Consider the following 19,150-nt stretch of genomic DNA (forward strand, 5'->3'; position numbering starts at 1 on the left):
AGCCTTAGAATTTGATAAGGTGGAAATTATTTTATTCACTTTAGTCTCATTTGTACAGTTGAGTTTGAGCACTTTTGTATCGTCAGCTAATGCAAGAAGCAGTTCTGTTGCATTGAAACTGTCGGCCAATTCTGAAACAGATTCAATAAATAAAGTATTAAAATGGTTGGCCACGGCTAGGCTATCCTGTTGTAGGGTTCCGTTTATCATAAGCTCAATATTATAATTTTTTGAGTGGTCTTTTCCAATAAGTCTGTCAATGGTTTTCCATAGTTTGAGAATTCCCCTTTGCCTGTCGAATAGTATCTAAAAAGTAATTTGCCCTTGCCTTTCTTAATTGAACTGTATTTCTAAGACTTTAGTATATTAAGCGATCTGTTTCTATGGTCCCGATTTTAAAGATTTATTTCGAGCTACATCCCTTTTTTTCATTAATTCCCATAGAGCAGTGTTAAACCATGGTAACAGTTGTTTGCCAATATGCTTTTGTATATTTAGCTACGGTTTGTTTTAAGGTATGTTTCAAATTATCACAGGCCCCCTCACAATTTTCACGATATGTCAAATCAAACCAGTCAGTTTGCGTTATTTCATTCTCCAGAATTCCCATGTCCCGCTTTGGGATGTACGAGATATATTTGTTACATTGTGATTTTTGTAACGCAGCTTGGATAGCTTCCTGGCAACTAGAGTAAGGTCTTTTATGTGTTAGTTGTACTCGCTACAGGGTGTACTTTGAGGATTTGTGACTCTGCACCGATTACATGCAGAAAAACCTTCATAACACACAAGGGGACGGGTAATAACCGGAAAAGCATGACATGGGACCTTTAAGTAAATCTATTTCACACTAAGGATGCTCTCTTTTTAGACGCTCTGAGAATTCCAGACCGTTTTGCAAAGGAAAATTGTCTTTATTCCTGATTTTACGCACAAATAAAAGCTCCAATACTGGCATCAAAGTGTTTAATGATGTATTCACTCATAGCTCAGATAGACCTTCAGGAGGAAATGATGTGAAAATAATCTGAACTATGCTGCCATCTTGTGGATCCGGCGGTAAATACAAAGAGACAGACAGCAGGGTGAAACAAACTCCTATTTATTAGGTCTGAGTCAAAAGGGTGGACATTTATCTTCAAAGCAAATACAAATTGAACCAAAGCAACAAATGGGTATCTTCAAACTACAGTGTCTATAAAACACAGCACACAAAATATAACTTTCTGATCATGTTTATGAAAAAACCTCCCGATTTTTTTTTGATAGAATTTATCCATGAATTAAACACACGTACTTGCCTTTCATCTAAAAGACAGTGCTGAAATATTATGTACAGGTCATTGCTAAGAAAAGTAAGCAAATACAAATACTAGTTTTGTTACAGTGCACTCATTAACATTGCTGTGGATTTAAACGGACACCGTGCACGGAGAAAAGGTCATGTGATCGTCGCCTCACATGCATGCGGTCATGTAGAAAAAACAATGTAATAAATACCAACTTTTTAAAAAGTAGATAACACAAAAATAAAACACATGACATGAAAACTCATCTTAAAAGGTGGGGGAGGTCATTTTGGAGAAACCAGCTGGAGTGCGCTAGAATTTGAAAATACACAACCGGAACAAATCTGCCACTTCCTCACAGAGCCCCTCCTCCTCACACACGGACGCGCACATGACCAATGAGGGCACGAGATCAGTTTGTGCCCAGGCTGACAGGCAGGTAGGCCATCCGGTTACTTTAGCCGGCTCAGATGATTGGTCGAGCTTTTTACAGCGCCACGGGTTCCACAGATGATATTTTACGTATTTATTGTCAAAGCATTTCAGATATTCATTGCTATCGGGATGTTGAGAGCATTCCATGGAATATAACAAAGTGTATCTCGATCCGGTTTCTCAAACTTACCTACCCCACATTTAACTGTTAAAGAAAGCAAATTCCAAGTTAAATTCTAACAAAGGGAAAAAATAATACAATTCTATTTATTGTAGGAGCGGAAACCGACAAACTAAGCAATGATATTACAAACACCGGAGATGATTATTCAACTAGGGAAGGAACAAACGCATCGATGAAGAAGGTAGCATATTAAAACAAAATGTCTTCCGATTAACTACAGTAGATTACACACTTTCATATACACAGCCGACAAAAACCAGAGTGTTCATGTCTGTTAATAAAACTACCACCATGATCCCTGAGAACTAATTTTGGTTCAGTGCATCTCATATGTACTGTCATTATTATCAATTTATCTTCACGTGCGTGTTAAATTCCTAAAAACGTTGCTTTAAAAGGACTGTGAATATTGCCACTGAAGGGTTTCTATGTCACAAATTGTAATGCCGTTAATCCGGATCTCTCCTACAGGCTGCTGCACGATGCTCCCGTTTAAACAGAAGATTAGAAAACAATAAAATACGACTACACAGTACCGAGTGTATAAAACAGAGAGGACACCATGCTGCCTTGGCTTTATTATTTATTATTAACCCTGATTTAAAATATTCTTTTAGGTATAAAAACAACAACAAACACGGATATTCTGTGCATAAAAACGACATCGCTCTGTTACTGTTCGTCGTCAGTGCCGGCTTTTCGCTCTTCATCTTCAGGCCTGCTCATCCTCTCCCTGCTCGCTGTCGTCAGAGCCTGCAGGAGAAAAAGACGCTTGGCATTTAAAAAGATCCTGAAAGGAAGGATGATAAATGAGTATACAATAGCCGCTTTCACACCAAGTACTTTGCTGTACTTAGTTCCCAGCACTTAGTTCCCCCATGGAACGAAGAGCCGATCGCGTTCACACCGGAATAAGTCCCTGAGGGTGGATTAGGCAAATTAACCCGCTGACGTCACTTCTTCTTCTTCTGCTTTGGGTTTACTGGCAGGCCGCAAACCACTTCACGGCGTATACTGCCACCCAAAGTCCCCGGCCGGAAGTCCCCGGAGTTGGGGAAGGCTTCAGTAGAAGCTGCTGGGAGTCCCAGCAGCTTCTACTGAAGCCTTCCGAGTAAATCGCCAGAACGCCGACACCTCCTCATCTCCACCGCTGCCATGTTTTCCCATGTGTTGCCATAACAACTCTCTGCGTTGGTGCGCGGCGCTAATGCTAATGCTAATAATGCTAATGCCAGCAAATAAAATGGCGGCTTCACAAAACTTTTCAGAGTTTTACGGGGCGTGGTTTGCAATCCGCCCAGACAATCAGACATTGGAACTTTTTTCTCCCCAGGAAAGTACCTGCTCTCTAGCAGGGACTCAAAAGGGGGGAAAGTTCTCTGAACTAAGTTCTCTTTTTGGTGTGAAAGCAAAAACCCAGGAACTATCGGAGCTAAACGGGAAAATGATGGGTAAAAGTACTCCGGTGTGAAAGCGCCTAATATGAATAAATAAGGTAAAGTCTCCCCACTGTTTGTAGTGAGTGTTTTCTTACCGTCAATCACGATTTCTCCTGTTTCCTCTCCTTCCTCTGGACTCTCATCTGAGGAGGAGACAGCTTTTTAATTCAGTTCATCCCCCATTAGCATCATGTATATCACAGCTGGTTTACAAGTGAGTGAAGACGATGCTAACCCAGCGTGGATGTGATATAATGCTGGCTCAAGTTGAACACCTTTTGAACGCCATAGAAAGTCATGGCTATCCAATGAGACAGTCAGTCCTCACTAAAGATCGAGGGATGAATACGTTGCTGTGCAGACACAGTTTATGAGAAACAAGTGCAATGTCAAACTGTGTCGATGCTTCCATCATTTCCAGATGCAAAAGTCGTTCTTTCATGACGCTGACTGAGGAAAGTATTTTGCTTTTTTTCTCATTCGGTTGAGAGTATTTCATTCCTGTAAATGAGCTGATGAATTATAACGGTACATTAGGTTAGCGCAAAGACCTGAACACTCGCTGATACTCAATCCAGCATTTAGGCATTTTGGAACAACTGTAATGTTTAAAAAAAGCTAACAATCATTTTCAAAATATACTGGATAAATTCAAAAATAAAAATCTAGCTATAACTAAATGTAAAAAGTGCTATATTTATGTAAATAATCTGTTCCCAAACCAGACTTTTCAAGTTATTGTTCCTTACTAACCAGCGCTTCGCCCCTTGTCTTCTTCTTCCTCCTCGTCCTCTTCCTCGTCCTCTTCCTCTTCATCCTCCTCCTCCTCCTCTTCTCCCTCCTCCTTCCTGTGGCCTGGCTCCTCCTCCCCAGCTTCCTTCCCGGGCTCATCGTCCGAGTCGGAGATCACCACACAGTCGTCTCCGTTACCGTTATCAGCCGCTTGGCCCCCGCTGCTGCCGCCACTGGAGACGAAACACACACACACTCATTGTCTCGGTATGCATCCCACCTGGTCCCACGGAGAGGAAGGACGGAAACAAATCAGGAAACCGTTAAAGTTTGTTCATGGACTGTAATTTCAAAGCCCGGGGCCGAGAATATTTCTGTAATGTTTGGCTTAATGATGGGTCTGTCCTCAGAACACACATTACACTGTGTGTTCTGCGACACACACACACACACACACACACACACACACACACACACACACACACACACACACACACACACACACACACACACACACACACACACACACACACACACACACACACACACACACACACACACACACACACACACACACACACACACACACACACACACACACACACACACACACACACACACACACACACACACACACACACACACACACACACACTTTTGTTTAACTAGAACCCACTAAGGGTTAAGCATTTTAGTTTTTAAGGGAGACATGGTCGAGAGAGCATCAACAGAAACACAAAAAGAGACTTTAAATTAGGGATGCTCCGGAATCAGTATCGGCCAATACCGATCACCGATCCGATGGAGGGGGCGGGGCCTATGGGGATCTTCCATTTAAAGTGATGTTTAAAACTCAGTTAATGCTCATTCACTGGAGCTTCCACACACAACAACCAACATCATTATTACACTCAGATGAAGTACATTATTCAAGTTTACATTAACTTTGGAGAATCAGTCAGTGTCGTCTCATGCAGCTCGCTGATCCAGTAACGAGTGACCCGACAGTGAGGAATAAACATATGTATAACTAGTGTAGCTTGTTCCAGGGGTAGATCAAACAGCTAAGTGTGTTCGGTCTAACTCTCAGTGTGTTGCTCCGCTCACCGGTCCGTCTCAGCGGGCGGAGCTGCAGGATTTCTGCTTCTCACACACGTTGCACACCGCTATTTTACTGTCATTTTTCTGCCAGACCGGTGAAGCCATTTTGCCGCGTGCAGAGAAAAGTGTCATGTATTTTACGTCATAACTTTACGCGATGCGATCGGCTCTCCTGATCAGCCTTTTTAGAGAGCAGCGGTCGATCGGAGCATCCCTACTTTAAATGTTTTGTTTCTAGTTTGTTTTGTATCCGTGTCAAAAATTTTTTGTTTCATTGTTTTAGGTTTGTTTTGCCTTAAGGATGCCATATTATGCTTGTGGGGGTTTTCCCTTTCCTATAGTGTGTTAGTTTCAGTGCATGTAAATGGTCTGCAAAGGCTAAAATCCCTGTGTTGCCTTCAGAGGGAGTTTCTCTCCCACACACTCGTATCAACGGTTGCAAATAAAAAAGGAACCAAAAATGAATCGTAGCGCATAGGCATACTTTTTTTCCGATAATTACACCAATTATTATGTGTTAAAACAAAGCCTATGTGAAACACTTTGAATTGCCTCTGTGTCTTAAAATGTGATATACAAATAAACTAACCTTATGTAAACAAATTATTTAATAAGACATTTATTTGAGTGGTGTATTTCTCAGTGTTTCCCCGAGGTGCACTGCCTTGGCAGGGTGCCGCTCGGGAGCAGAGAGGAGCTGTGGATTATTGTTATCGTACAGTAACAAAGTATTTGTACATTAAAAAGTAATACAGTACAGTGTAACACTGTATTACTTTTATTCAAACTGTATTCCCTTCTTATCATGTAGCCTACACTTCTTCCTTTCATTGATACCTTTAAATCACCTGACTACAATATCATACCTGCTGCAACCCTGTGCTGCTGCTGCTTCTCTGCCTCACCCTCTATCGCTGGAGCAGCTCCACCTGATCTGATCTCTGATGTGAAAGCAATCGTGTTCTGATCATATTGAGCTATTGGTGTGAGTCTAACATTAAACAGCCGTCTGCGTGTCATACATTGCTGACGATACATTTTAAGAGGCAATTTGTTGAGTCACTGCCGCTACATGCCGTTAGCATCAAGCTAGCAAATCCTGCATTAGCCTCACATCAACAACAAGTGACAGAATATCCAATTATCTACTTTACTGAATAAACCAACTCACATCTCCTGTTTCAGCCAACTCATGAGACTATTCTTCTGCTGGCGTTTCATTGTTTTCTGTCAAATTCAATACTCTAGTTCAGGGGTGCCCAACCAGTCGATCATGGGGAGATTCCTAGTCGATCGCGAGATGTGTCTAAAAATAGAACAACAATATTCTGTTTTATCGTTAATATCCTGTAACATAATCTTCCCGTGCCAGAATAATGCACTTGAACGCACCAAAGCTTTGTGATTGTCCGGCGTGACCCCATGTGTGGGGGCGTGGCTGGTGGGCAGTGGGCACTATTTCGCTGACATTGTCCGTGTCAACAGGAGTGACAGTCCGCACACACACAAGACCGCAATTATGGCAGAAGCAAAAGAGCCCAAAATATATAATTTTCACTCCGAGTGGGAGGATGATTATTTTTGTATCTATTCCAATTCAAAGTCCATCTGTCTCATCTGCAATGCGAGCGTGGCTTTATCGAAGAAGGGTCTTTTAGGAGCGGCATTTCAAAACAGTGCACAAACGCTACGAGACGGAATTCCCTCCTAATTCTGCCCTACGCTCCAAAAGGGGAGGGGCCTGAGAGGACAGCTAAATGCACAGCAGTCCATTTCCACCAGGCCCAACAACAAGAGCAAGGCTGCTACCGTAGCATCTTATCGTCAGTCACGTTCTTGCGAAACACGTGAAGTCTTTCAAAGACGGCGATGTTGTGAAAGAAGCATTCCTGGAGGCTGCCGACGCGCTTTTTGGGGACAGTAAAAATAACAGAAGCATTTCAACAGGTTTTTGATATGATAAAAACTCAAGTTAGATACCGTTATTAATCAGCTGTAAGTTTTAGTTTGTTTGAACTTATTCATTATAATTATTGTACAAAATGGTATAAGAATGCAAACTTAAATTGATTATAGTCTATTATCAATTCAGGTTAAGAAGCTAGTGTTGCTTGCATCCTATTTTAAAAGCATTTATTTTTATACTCGACTAAAATGCAACAAAAAAAGGGTTTGATTCTATTAATTTTGTCTTTTTTTATTGCACTTTGGCAGCAGATTCCTGTGTAGCTTCAGATCTGAGTTGTCTTATTAGTAAGCCTAATTTATACTTTTGTAGCAACACTATTTTATATAATGGCAAAGAAAGCGTTCAGAGTCTTTTCTTTTGTCCTGTGTCATATGTGGCAGCACTGTTCAATGCTTCTTGAAAACATTACCCATTTTAGTATGTGACGTGTGAATAAACTCCAACTCTGTATCAACAACACTGTTGTGTAACTTCACTACACAATACTTGTGTAGATTAGAAAGAGGTGAGATAAAGGATCTGCAGTATTTTATGGAGTATTAAAGGTCAGTTTTATACAAGTAGAAGTGTGTATTTACCTGGTAGTAGGCTGTCAGTAATGGCCACGCCTCTCTATTTGGACTGGTAGATCTCGGCAGACTGGCAACTTTAAAAGTAGCTCTCGGTTCAAAACAGGTTGGGCACCCCTGCTCTAGTTCAACACCGCGGGACCTGCTCACCATCTGTGAGCTATTTTTAGAATGAGCACTCTACGTTCGTTGTTGCGTTCGTTGTTGCGTTCGCGCGCGTTCGCGCGCGTCCACCTGGGCAGGCTGTGTGTGTCCTTCTCCCGTGACGATAACGGCTTGCGGTTAAAAAATAACAAACAAATGTGAAACTGGGGGGGGGACACACACACATACACACAAACGGGCAGACAGCAGAGCTCGGCGCGATAATGCAGATTTGTTTGACTTTTTTACACTTTATTGTTCTCCTCCTTTCCTCTGCTATTGTGTGTGTGTGTGTGTGTGTGTGTGTGTGTGTGTGTGTGTGTGTGTGTGTGTGTGTGTGTGTGTGTGTGTGTGTGTGTGTGTGTGTGTGTGTGTGTGTGTGTGTGTGTGTGGTGGAGCAGAGCCCCGCCTTTCAGAAACAGAGCGGAGGGAGAATGTGAATACGCAAAACTGTGGACACTGAAACATGCATTGGATAAATAACATAGGCGTTTAGTTTATTTAATAAAAGAGCACATGTTCAATGTGAAAAATGTCCGTAGATAGATTACTTCAGTTGCAATTTGGTGCTATAAATATATATATAAATATTTTTTTTTTTTAAACCAAAAAAAACACCTTGAATTTCAGGCGGGGCTCCGTTGGCAGCGCCCCGCCAAGACAATGGTAGTATAGGGGAAACACTGTTTCTATAACATATCCAAGACGTCCTACCTGCCGTTCTCCCGGGGCTCCCACAGTGGAGTGAGGTAGTATCTCAGAGGGTCTCGGTACAAGTCGTCCTTCAGGATCTGAACACAACAACAGGAGACATTTCAATCTGTTAGGGTCTAATAAAAGGATGAAGTACATTCAACCTGCCTTAGCTATAATCAAACATCGAAACGTCTGCATCTCCCTAAATCCTCAGTGTATTATGAAACTGCAGAGAAACTTGAGTAAACAAAGAATACAATTATATCTAGTTGTTACACAATTCAGACTTTAAGCACATGATCATTGCAATGAATAGTTGTCTAGTCGGAGGAAGTGTATCATAATGCTAGTTCAAATGTAACTAATTCACCTTTAATGGAACAAGAAACACAACATGACACACACAGCAGATCTCCAGTGTCATACCACCATATGTATATAAACCAGCAACTAACCATGTAGCAAAACAACATGAACGAGATACATCAAAGAAACTAGAATAAGTAGTATGTTCTTCCCCTGTACACGATGTGATGTTCGCCTTGTTCTTTTGAACCACATGGTTCACTTCTTCCTGCCTGTACTTGCATTAGTGTGTCAGTTGAACAATTGTTTTGCGCAATCTGTCTTTTGATGTCTGGAGTTGATTGTGTGTTGCTCGGTTGGAGGAGCCTGTGACTAAACATTTTAATCCCCAACAACAACAACAACGCTGAAGCAAGCAGCAATAAAACGGCTGTGTGTGTGTGTGTGTGTGTGTGTGTGTGTGTGTGTGTGTGTGTGTGTGTGTGTGTGTGTGTGTGTGTGTGTGTGTGTGTGTGTGTGTGTGTGTGTGTCCGGCTAAATCTTAACTGGTGTCAGTGTTGACCTCCAGCTCTGTGTGCTGCTATACACTTTTCCACCCATGACCTTTACCTAACCTTGACCAGAAACATTACTCTCTCAGCGTTCCACTGAAAATGGTTTATTTTAACATGGAACAGGAAAATCAGGTCTGCTTATGAAACATGTGGTGCCTCTAAAACAAATCAAACAGGCTCACTAGCTTCCACACGCTAAAGCAAATAAAATCTCTCACCAGCAAAACACCTCGTCAGCTAAAAGCCATTTTACGTTTCATTACGACACAGTATTTATTATCATTATAGTGTTACTGTTTCGACGAGTAGATAAAATATGAATTATATTTGATGCAACTTGGAATGGAATAAATCATGCATAAAATCACATAAAAGCAATTATTCACAATAAGTAGTATTTTATTAAACTGTACAGGTTTTATTTTTAACTTTCTGTTGACCTTTTTCCATTTCATAACATAGCTTGGTTTCCCCTGCATTTTACTTGCACTTTTGTTATGTCTTTATTTTGAACTGCTTGTGTCCCTTTCATGTTGCCTTGTTGGAGGACACTGGGACTAAACATGGTAATTGCCCACAACGACACTGACGCTCCTCTGCACACCGCACTACAACCTTTGAATCTTTCATTCTAAAAAAAAGTGAGTTTTTACTTGTGATTTAAAGTTCTCCTATTATACTGTTTTTCATCAATACATCACAGGTCTCAGATATCTACAGAGCCCGTCTCTGATTGGCTGAAACACCAAACATTACCCATAATCCCCTCTGTTTCAGGCCTGTTTCCAAAGTGCTGATTCTCTGTCTGTTACTTTAGATGAAAAATAAGGAGCCCCTCCCCACGCCCCTCTGAGAGACATTTGGTTACAAAGAACTCAATGGAGCTCTAGAGGAGATTCAGGTTGCTGATTGGCTAATGGTTACACAAGCCAAAAAATCGTTATGACATCATAAAGTGGTCAAAATCTGATCAGCTCATTTTCAGACAGGTTTTTATAGAAATGGATCAAAAAGAGAGAGAATCTTTGTTCCTGAAACTTTCAGAGTCTCTTTCCACAGAGGGGACACATGTTGATGTAGAAGAGACATGGAGAAGAGGGGACACATGTTCATGAAGAAGAGGGGACACATGTTGATGTAGAAGAGACATGGAGAAGAGGGGACACATGTTGATTTAGAAGAGACATGGAGAAGAGGGGACACATGTTGATGTAGAAGAGACATGGAAAAGAGGGGACACATGTTGATGTAGAAGAGACATGAAGAAGAGGGGACACATGTTGATGTAGAAGAGACATGAAGAAGAGGGGACACATGTTGATGTAGAAGAGACATGAAGAAGAGGGGACACATGTTGATGTAGAAGAGACATGAAGAAGAGGGGACACATGTTGATGTAGAAGAGACATGAAGAAGAGGGGACACATGTTCATGAAGAAGAGGGGACACATGTTGATGTAGAGGAGACATGAAGAAGAGGGGACACATGTTGATGTAGAAGAGACATGAAGAAGAGGGGACACATGTTGATGTAGAAGAGACATGAAGAAGAGGGGACACATGTTGATGTAGAAGAGACATGAAGAAGAGGGGACACATGTTGATGTGGAAGAGACATGAAGAAGAGGGGACACATGTTAATGTAGAGGAGACATGAAGAAGAGGGGACACATGTTGATGTAGAAGAGACATGAAGAAGAGGGGACACATGTTGATGTAGAAGAGACATGAAGAAGAGGGGACACATGTTGATGTAGAAGAGACATGAAGAAGAGGGGACACATGTTGATGTAGAAGAGACATGGAGAAGAGGGGACACATGTTGATGTAGAAGAGACATGAAGAAGAGGGGACACATGTTGATGTAGAAGAGACATGAAGAAGAGGGGACACATGTTGATGTAGAAGAGACATGAAGAAGAGGGGACACATGTTGATGTAGAAGAGACATGAAGAAGAGGGGACACATGTTGATGTAGAAGAGACATGAAGAAGAGGGGACACATGTTGATGTAGAGGAGACATGAAGAAGTGGATCCCCTCTGTGTATCTTGCTAAATCTCCAGGGTTACGGTCCTGCTTTGTGAGCGGGTCTAATGCAGATGTGTCGTGTGGAGGTGCAGTCGTTGGTACCTGGGCGACGTCGTCCTGCCCGGGGGTGCTGTGGTCGCTGAACCAGCTGAAGAACGTTTGGTAGACGCCGCGCGACGACTTCCTGGCCTCGCTGTGGGCCGTCAGGTTCTGCCCGCGGTGCCACAGGATGGGGTTGGAGAAGGACATCGGAGAGCCTGAAACACCAGCAGCCAGGGGAGAAGGAGACTTTAGCCAGGGATACATTGATTGCAAACTTCTCAGCTGATAAAGTTTCGTTAAAACTAGGGCCGGGACTTTAACGCGTTAATTAAGATTAATTAATTACACAAAAATTAACGCACTTTAATCGCACTTATTTTTGCACAGCGGAACGTTTCTCACTGGATGAGTTTCAGCCGTACCGATTATACTGGAGCACCAACTAACGTTCATGACTTCAGCATGGGACTTCAAACAACAACAAACCACGGGGAACAATAGTCAAACATGAACGAACAAGCTGATGAGACCGCTTTGGTCGGCCCCGTGGATGGGACACTTTGTTTTAAAAAACGGACGGATGGAAGCGTCGATAAGATAAGAGCACCGTTGTGTGCAAATTATGCAAAAAAGAATGTGCATATCACCGCAGCACATCAAGCCTAAAGTATCACCTGAATGCAAAGCATGTAGCAGCTAGCATGTAGCAGCTAGCATGTAGCAGCTAGCGTGGACGTTAGCCCGACTCCGAGTGCAAGGAACCACACCCTGACCCAACCCACACTCAACCAGATGACTGGTTTCAGGGCCAGGATAAGTGAGTCCACGTCTGAGAGAATAACCAACTCCCTGGCTCACTGGACTGCACTCGACTGTCGACCACTTGGAGTCAAATCCATGTGAAAATGGCTTCTCACTGTTCTCAGGTCAAATATGTATATTTGATTAAAAATGCGATTAATTTCGATTAATTAATTACAAAGCCTCTAATTAATTAGATTAATTTTTTTAAATCGAGTCCCGGCTCTAGTTAAAACACACAAACTGTTGGGGAAATAGTGAATGTCCTCTTCCAATATGAGAGTAACAAAGGTATCCCAACTGTAGCTGTGGACATGTCAATAGGGCTGCTCGATTATGGCAAAAATCATAATCTCGATTATTTGGGTCAATAATTGATATCACGATTATTAAAAACGATTATCAATTTACTTTGAAAACAGTTGATTACCCTGAACTTTAAGTCAAATTCAACTGAAAAACGATTTCAAATAAATAAATATTTTGATTACGTCCAAAAAAGCATGCTCATTTCTGACGTGGAGCTAATCTGAAGTAAACATTGAGTACTGCTTTCTGTTCCTCCATCTTGTGACTGTGTGACTCCCTCTCTTGGATATCAGCATGTGAAGGACACTGCTCAGGAACTAGCTGATGCTCTGTATGTGATGACTCCTTCCTTTCTGGAGAGGATCACAGATACATGGATCAGAGATTGAAGCTCAAGCCGGGGACCAGTGAGATTTTTCTAACACCCCTTGAAACAGAATAACTTATTTTTTTGTCTTTTTGAGGACGTTTTGAATCTCTAGTCTTGATGTCTTACTCGTCTCATTTTGCAACTAGTTTATCCTCTGTTTTTGCGCCTCTTATAGTCGCTTCGTATCCCTTTGTATCTTATTGGAGCTTATTTAGCCTTTTTGTAATGCGTCTTGTGTCTTTGTAACGTTTGGTCTCTCGTTTTGTGTCTAGTGTCATTTTGCACCCTTTCAGCTCCTTCTGAGTCTCCTTTTGTCTCACGTTGTCCCATTTCTAGCTAGTATGCATCCTTTTTAGTGGTTTTGCATGGTGTCGCTTTGTCTTGCTTCTCATATTGCACCCCGTCATACCTGCTTTTTGTTTCTTTTGTGAACTAGTTGATGCTCTGTATGTGATGATTCCTTCCTTTCTGGAGAGGATCACAGACACATGCAGGGCTCGACATTATAAATGGCCCGCTGGCCCGGAAGCACTATTTAGGCATAACGTACTTTCCACTTGCGGTATTTTATTAAATTGTTTAGTTTATTAACTACAACACAGCGAGGCAGTTGTTGTTGTTGGGTGAAAAGCAAACAGCTGTTTGCTGCAGAGCGCAGCGCGAGCAGGCTCCGGTGCGCGAGCGTTCACTACAGACTTTCTCGCCACCTAACCATTCGCCAAATACTTTGTAATACCAGCAGTAACCGGCCAAGCGCCGGGCAAAAAACAATCTTCAATAAAAGAATGTCACCGGAGGAGTTAAAGGAGAGTGACAGGGAGCATGAGAAGAAGAGGGAGAGGACGTTTCAGCCACGCTGGCTTGATCGATGGAGTTGGCTTCAATACGACGATATAAACACGGTCTTCTGTCGGCTCTGTACATCGATGCCGACCTATGCTGAAGTGAGTGAAGAGCAGAAATACAAAAGGTATATTCGCTTTAGGGAAATGTCCCAGCAGTTTAGGATAATGACGGTTCTAATCTAGGCCATTACATGTCTAACTCCTGATGACAGGGCGGAAAGCGCATTATACAAATAATAATATACTCATAATAATGATAGTAGCAGACATTTTTTAACAATATAATTATTTTATAGTAGACACAACTCTCACTGCAGTAAATACAACTCTCACTGCAGTAGACACAACTCTCACGGCAGTAGACAACTCTCACGGCAGTAGACAACTCTCACTGCAGTAGACACAACTCTCACGGCAGTAGACACAACTCTCACGGCAGTAGACACAACTCTCACGGCAGTAGACACAACTCTCACGGCAGTAGACACAACTCTCACGGCAGTAGACACAACTCTCACTGCAGTAGACACAACTCTCACGGCAGTAGACAACTCTCACTGCAGTAGACACAACTCTCACGGCAGTAGACAACTCTCACGGCAGTAGACACAACTCTCACGGCAGTAGACAACTCTCACTGCAGTAGACACAACTCTCACGGCAGTAGACACAACTCTCACGGCAGTAGACACAACTCTCACGGCAGTAGACACAACTCTCACTGCAGTAGACACAACTCTCACTGCAGTAGACACAACTCTCACTGCAGTAGACACAACTCTCACGGCAGTAGACACAACTCTCACGGCAGTAGACACAACTCTCACTGCAGTAGACACAACTCTCACGGCAGTAGACAACTCTCACTGCAGTAGACACAACTCTCACGGCAGTAGACAACTCTCACGGCAGTAGACACAACTCTCACGGCAGTAGACAACTCTCACTGCAGTAGACACAACTCTCACGGCAGTAGACACAACTCTCACGGCAGTAGACACAACTCTCACGGCAGTAGACACAACTCTCACTGCAGTAGACACAACTCTCACGGCAGTAGACACAACTCTCACTGCAGTAGACACAACTCTCACTGCAGTAGACACAACTCTCACGGCAGTAGACGCAACTCTCACTGCAGTAGACGCAACTCTCACGGCAGTAGACGCAACTCTCACGGCAGTAGACGCAACTCTCACGGCAGTAGACGCAACTCTCACTGCAGTAGACGCAACTCTCACGGCAGTAGACGCAACTCTCACGGCAGTAGACACAACTCTCACAGCAGTAGACACAACTCTCACTGCAGTAGACACAACTCTCACTGCAGTAGACACAACTCTCACGGCAGTAGACACAACTCTCACTGCAGTAGACACAACTCTCACGGCAGTAGACACAACTCTCACGGCAGTAGACACAACTCTCACGGCAGTAGACACAACTCTCACGGCAGTAGACACAACTCTCACGGCAGTAGACACAACTCTCACTGCAGTAGACACAACTCTCACGGCAGTAGACACAACTCTCACGGCAGTAGACACAACTCTCACTGCAGTAGACACAACTCTCACGGCAGTAGACACAACTCTCACTGCAGTAGACACAACTCTCACGGCAGTAGACACAACTCTCACGGCAGTAGACACAACTCTCACGGCAGTAGACACAACTCTCACGGCAGTAGACACAACTCTCACTGCAGTAGACGCAACTCTCACGGCAGTAGACGCAACTCTCACGGCAGTAGACACAACTCTCACGGCAGTAGACACAACTCTCACGGCAGTAAAACCAGAGGTAGTAGCGATGAGAGCGCAACGAGATAAAATGCAATGTCAATGTTACAGTCTAAAAACGTTAGTATAAATGAAGTGTATTTCTTGTGTGTTCAAGGGGTTGCTATAGTAACCAAAGGATGCAAGTCAAACAGCCATAAATATTTCTAAATAGTAGTGGTTGCAGTCTTTGAGGTGTGTTTATGAATGTTCAGTTGTTTTAACTACAAAATGCTTCGACTTAATCACGACATGAATATCTCTACCTCCCATGCCGAGGTGCAGCTCCTTCATGATGATGTTGTTCTGGAAGTACGGGTTCCGCCTGAAGTGGAAACGGATCCTGTAGCCCAGCTTATTATTCTTAAAGGACTCGATCTGAAAAACACATACAGAGTAAGACCACCACTGGACATAGAGATACATCCGGAAGAACAAAGCAACGCTTCTTACCTCGAGGTCCGTCATGTAGCTCAGAGCGTCTTCGTCGGTCTCGTCAATGTGAGCCGAGAGGTGAGGATGATTCAACAGCTGGCGTATGGCAGTTAAGAAGAACTCAAAACATCATCAATTATTATAACGAGGGCTCTGGGGATTGGGGACAGTACAACAAAAATGATTTCTTTCTTCACAATATTTCTACAAGCTACTGCTGCAACGATACTGAAAGGTTGTCTATTAGTGCTTTGAAAAACTATGACAGTTTTTAGAGATATTCATTAGTTAAGTGGACACAAAGGTCTTTCTCCTGCTGGCAAACAGTGCATGAATGTGTGTGAATCTGTGAATGCTGTTTGTTCATCTCAAAAGGGCTTTAGGTAGTCATAAAGACAGGTAAAGCACTCTATAAATTAAAGCTCTTTGTGGAATAGCCTCCCAACTCTCAATGGCTTTAAAGGTCAACTCAAAGAATGGTTGAGAAACAAACACGTGTAATCACCGCTAAATACACTTTAACACAGGGGTTTCTCCTCTTGCCCTCTAGGTAGCTCTTTTATCTTATGTTGCACTTAATCGTATTTTAATCTCGATTACGATTTTGGCTTGAAACGATTACGAAAACAACATAATCGAAATAAAACGATTATTAATTTTATTTAAAAAAAAAAATTTAAATAGTTTTTTCAGTTGAATTATACTTAGAGTTCAGGGTGATCAACTGTTAAAAACATACGGTTCACATTCTTTTTTCAATAAATGGATGTTTTCAAAGTAAATCGTAATAATAATAATCGTGATATCAATTATTGACCCAAATAATCGTGATTATGATTTTTGCCATAATCGCAAAGCCCTATCTTGCACTTTATATACCGTAGCTGCCATGTGGTTAATGCTTGCTGCTCATGCTATTCCTGCATATCATGCATTTATTTTTGCTATGTATATAAATGTCATGTTCTTATATGTTGTATGTGACGGGACTACGGATGGAAATTAGCTCAAAGCTCAAATCCGGCTCATTTAATAATAATAATAAATTATATTTCTATAGCGCTTTTCTTGAACCCAAAGACGCTTAATTAACGCTTTATTTACACAAGTGTTCATCAATGTGCGCTGTCCCGGTTCAAATAAACAATTAAATAACTAAATAAAGGCATGTCAAACTACAAATTAGGTGAAGGCATCTAACAGAACAGCTGGAACAGTCTAGTACGTTCATAACTTTACCTTTTGAACCAGGAAAAGACACGTATACTTCATGAAATATCAGAAATCCAACACAATATCTAGTCTTGTATCTTAATATCGGTATAATATTGATTGCCTAGCTCTAATTGGAACAAAACATAGGAAGGGAAGTGTTATTATTATTAATAATGTTCGATAAATAACGTGCAATTACGTAACTACCACTACGGTTTTTGCACTACTAAATACTGTTAATATTTACATTCATTATGTGACCGTCTATGTTTCCTGTAGTTATTGAGTTGCTCTCGTTACTGCACTGTTAGTGTACAGTTGTATTATTATGCTGCTGCTAACTGTAACTGGCACACACATGTCCTTCGGGGTGAATAAAGTCTTATCTTATCTTATAACATTGACTGCCGAGCCCTCATTGGAACAAACCATAGGAAGTTCTCATGTTAAGGATACAGCTGTGACCCAGAACCCGGGGATGGTCTTTGTGATGGACCTGCGCTGATCCAGATGTGGACGCCGCTGACGGCTGATCTTCAGCTCCAGCCGTTGATGAAGACGAGCGTTCTTCTTCTCCAGAGCCTCCAGTCTCATCTGCACCTCCGCCAGGAGGGCCACCGACTGCCTCATCTCCGGGGCCATCTTCACCGACACGATGGCACACTCCCCGTCCTCATTGTCCTCATTGTCAGACGGGAAAGAAGAGCTTGGAGTGGACGAGGACCCAGACATGGATTCATCTCCTTCGTCTGCTCCGGGCATCTCGTCTCCATCCTCCCTATCGGTGCTGTGGACGGATGTGGAGCTGTCTGCTGCCGCTGCCTGCGTCCTGGAGCCTGTTTTTGAGGACTGGTGTGGTGGTGACTCCCACGCTGTTTCAACTTGCTCCCCTGTTTCACCGGTTTAGCCTTTTCTGAGGAGCAAGGAGTCTCTCGGCTGTCTTCCCCGTCTCCTCTTGTGAGACTGGCAAGAGCTTTCAGCCGCTGCAATGGCTGCAGAGTCGGTCTGATCCAGAGAGGCTGAGGGTCCCAGCTTTGCCCCTGCTGTTTTCTGTGTGTTTTTCCTTAGATTCAGCAGAGCCGTGTGCATCTGAGGACTGTAGCTTTTCTGCGTTGCTTGCCTTAGGGCTGCTAGTCTTGGGGTTGTTGACAGGTGGTGCACAGGGGTCCTCTGAACCCTGCAGACCCTGCAGACCCTCAGCTGGTTTTCCCTCGCTCTCCTTTGACTGGTCCTCCTTCCTGGCTGTTTTTTTCCCCATCTGCTTCACTGTTTTTGCAACTTTCCGAAGTGGCCCCCGCTTCCTCTAATGTCTCCCTGACTTTTGGGTACTTGCTGGGCACCTCGCTGCCTCCATCGGGCTCCAAACGCCGTTTCCTGGACGCAGAGTCAGCGGACTGTTTGGAATCAGTCACTTCACTCATGCTAACCAGCTAGTCGAAGAGCTACCAAGCTAGGTAGCCTGCAAGCACAACTAAAAACAAACTTAATAATAAAATCGTGTGCACCACTGAACTTGTGCTCCGTAGGTAACAGCTGTGGTGTTATAACCTCGGACCGTAGAGTAACCTACATCCTTCAGAGCAGGAAGCTTGTTGTTTTTATCAGCGGCCTTGTGGTGAATTAGCAGGCTAATGCTACTAGCTTACGTTACCCAATTCGTGTGTCCTCGCATCGATGTTCGCTCCACATTTTCACGAATATAAGTCCATCAGGAAATACTCGGTCCACATTAACAACCCTTCCCGTGCCGTGCCGTCTTTAGAAACAAACCCCGCGTTGTTCTTGTGTTAGTTTGTGTTTGCAATATCCGTTAGCCTACTATCAGTGCAACGACGTGACAGAAAAACAATCCTCTGATTGGCTGCAGGACGCCGCGCTAAAATGTCTCAGCCAATCAGCGACA

At 42.9% G+C, this 19,150-nt stretch overlaps 1 protein-coding gene across 1 annotated transcript; it reads right to left on the reverse strand.

Moving 5' to 3' along the window:
• Positions 1-1,086: 1,086 nt before the first annotated feature.
• On the reverse strand, positions 1,087-18,860 carry LOC117442366 (testis-specific Y-encoded-like protein 1). The gene is given in 12 exon segments (XM_034078365.2): positions 1,087-2,661; positions 3,443-3,490; positions 4,101-4,312; positions 8,577-8,653; positions 11,552-11,706; positions 15,864-15,975; positions 16,051-16,128; positions 17,704-18,102; positions 18,105-18,221; positions 18,223-18,309; positions 18,311-18,475; positions 18,477-18,860. Coding segments are annotated over 12 exon segments (1,683 nt in total). The 5' UTR covers positions 18,669-18,860; the 3' UTR covers positions 1,087-2,620.
• Between the last annotated feature and the right edge of the window lie 290 nt (positions 18,861-19,150).

The sequence above is a fragment of the Pseudochaenichthys georgianus genome, unplaced genomic scaffold (genome assembly GCF_902827115.2).
Source record: "Pseudochaenichthys georgianus unplaced genomic scaffold, fPseGeo1.2 scaffold_418_arrow_ctg1, whole genome shotgun sequence".
In the NCBI taxonomy this organism is placed as follows: domain Eukaryota; kingdom Metazoa; phylum Chordata; class Actinopteri; order Perciformes; family Channichthyidae; genus Pseudochaenichthys; species Pseudochaenichthys georgianus.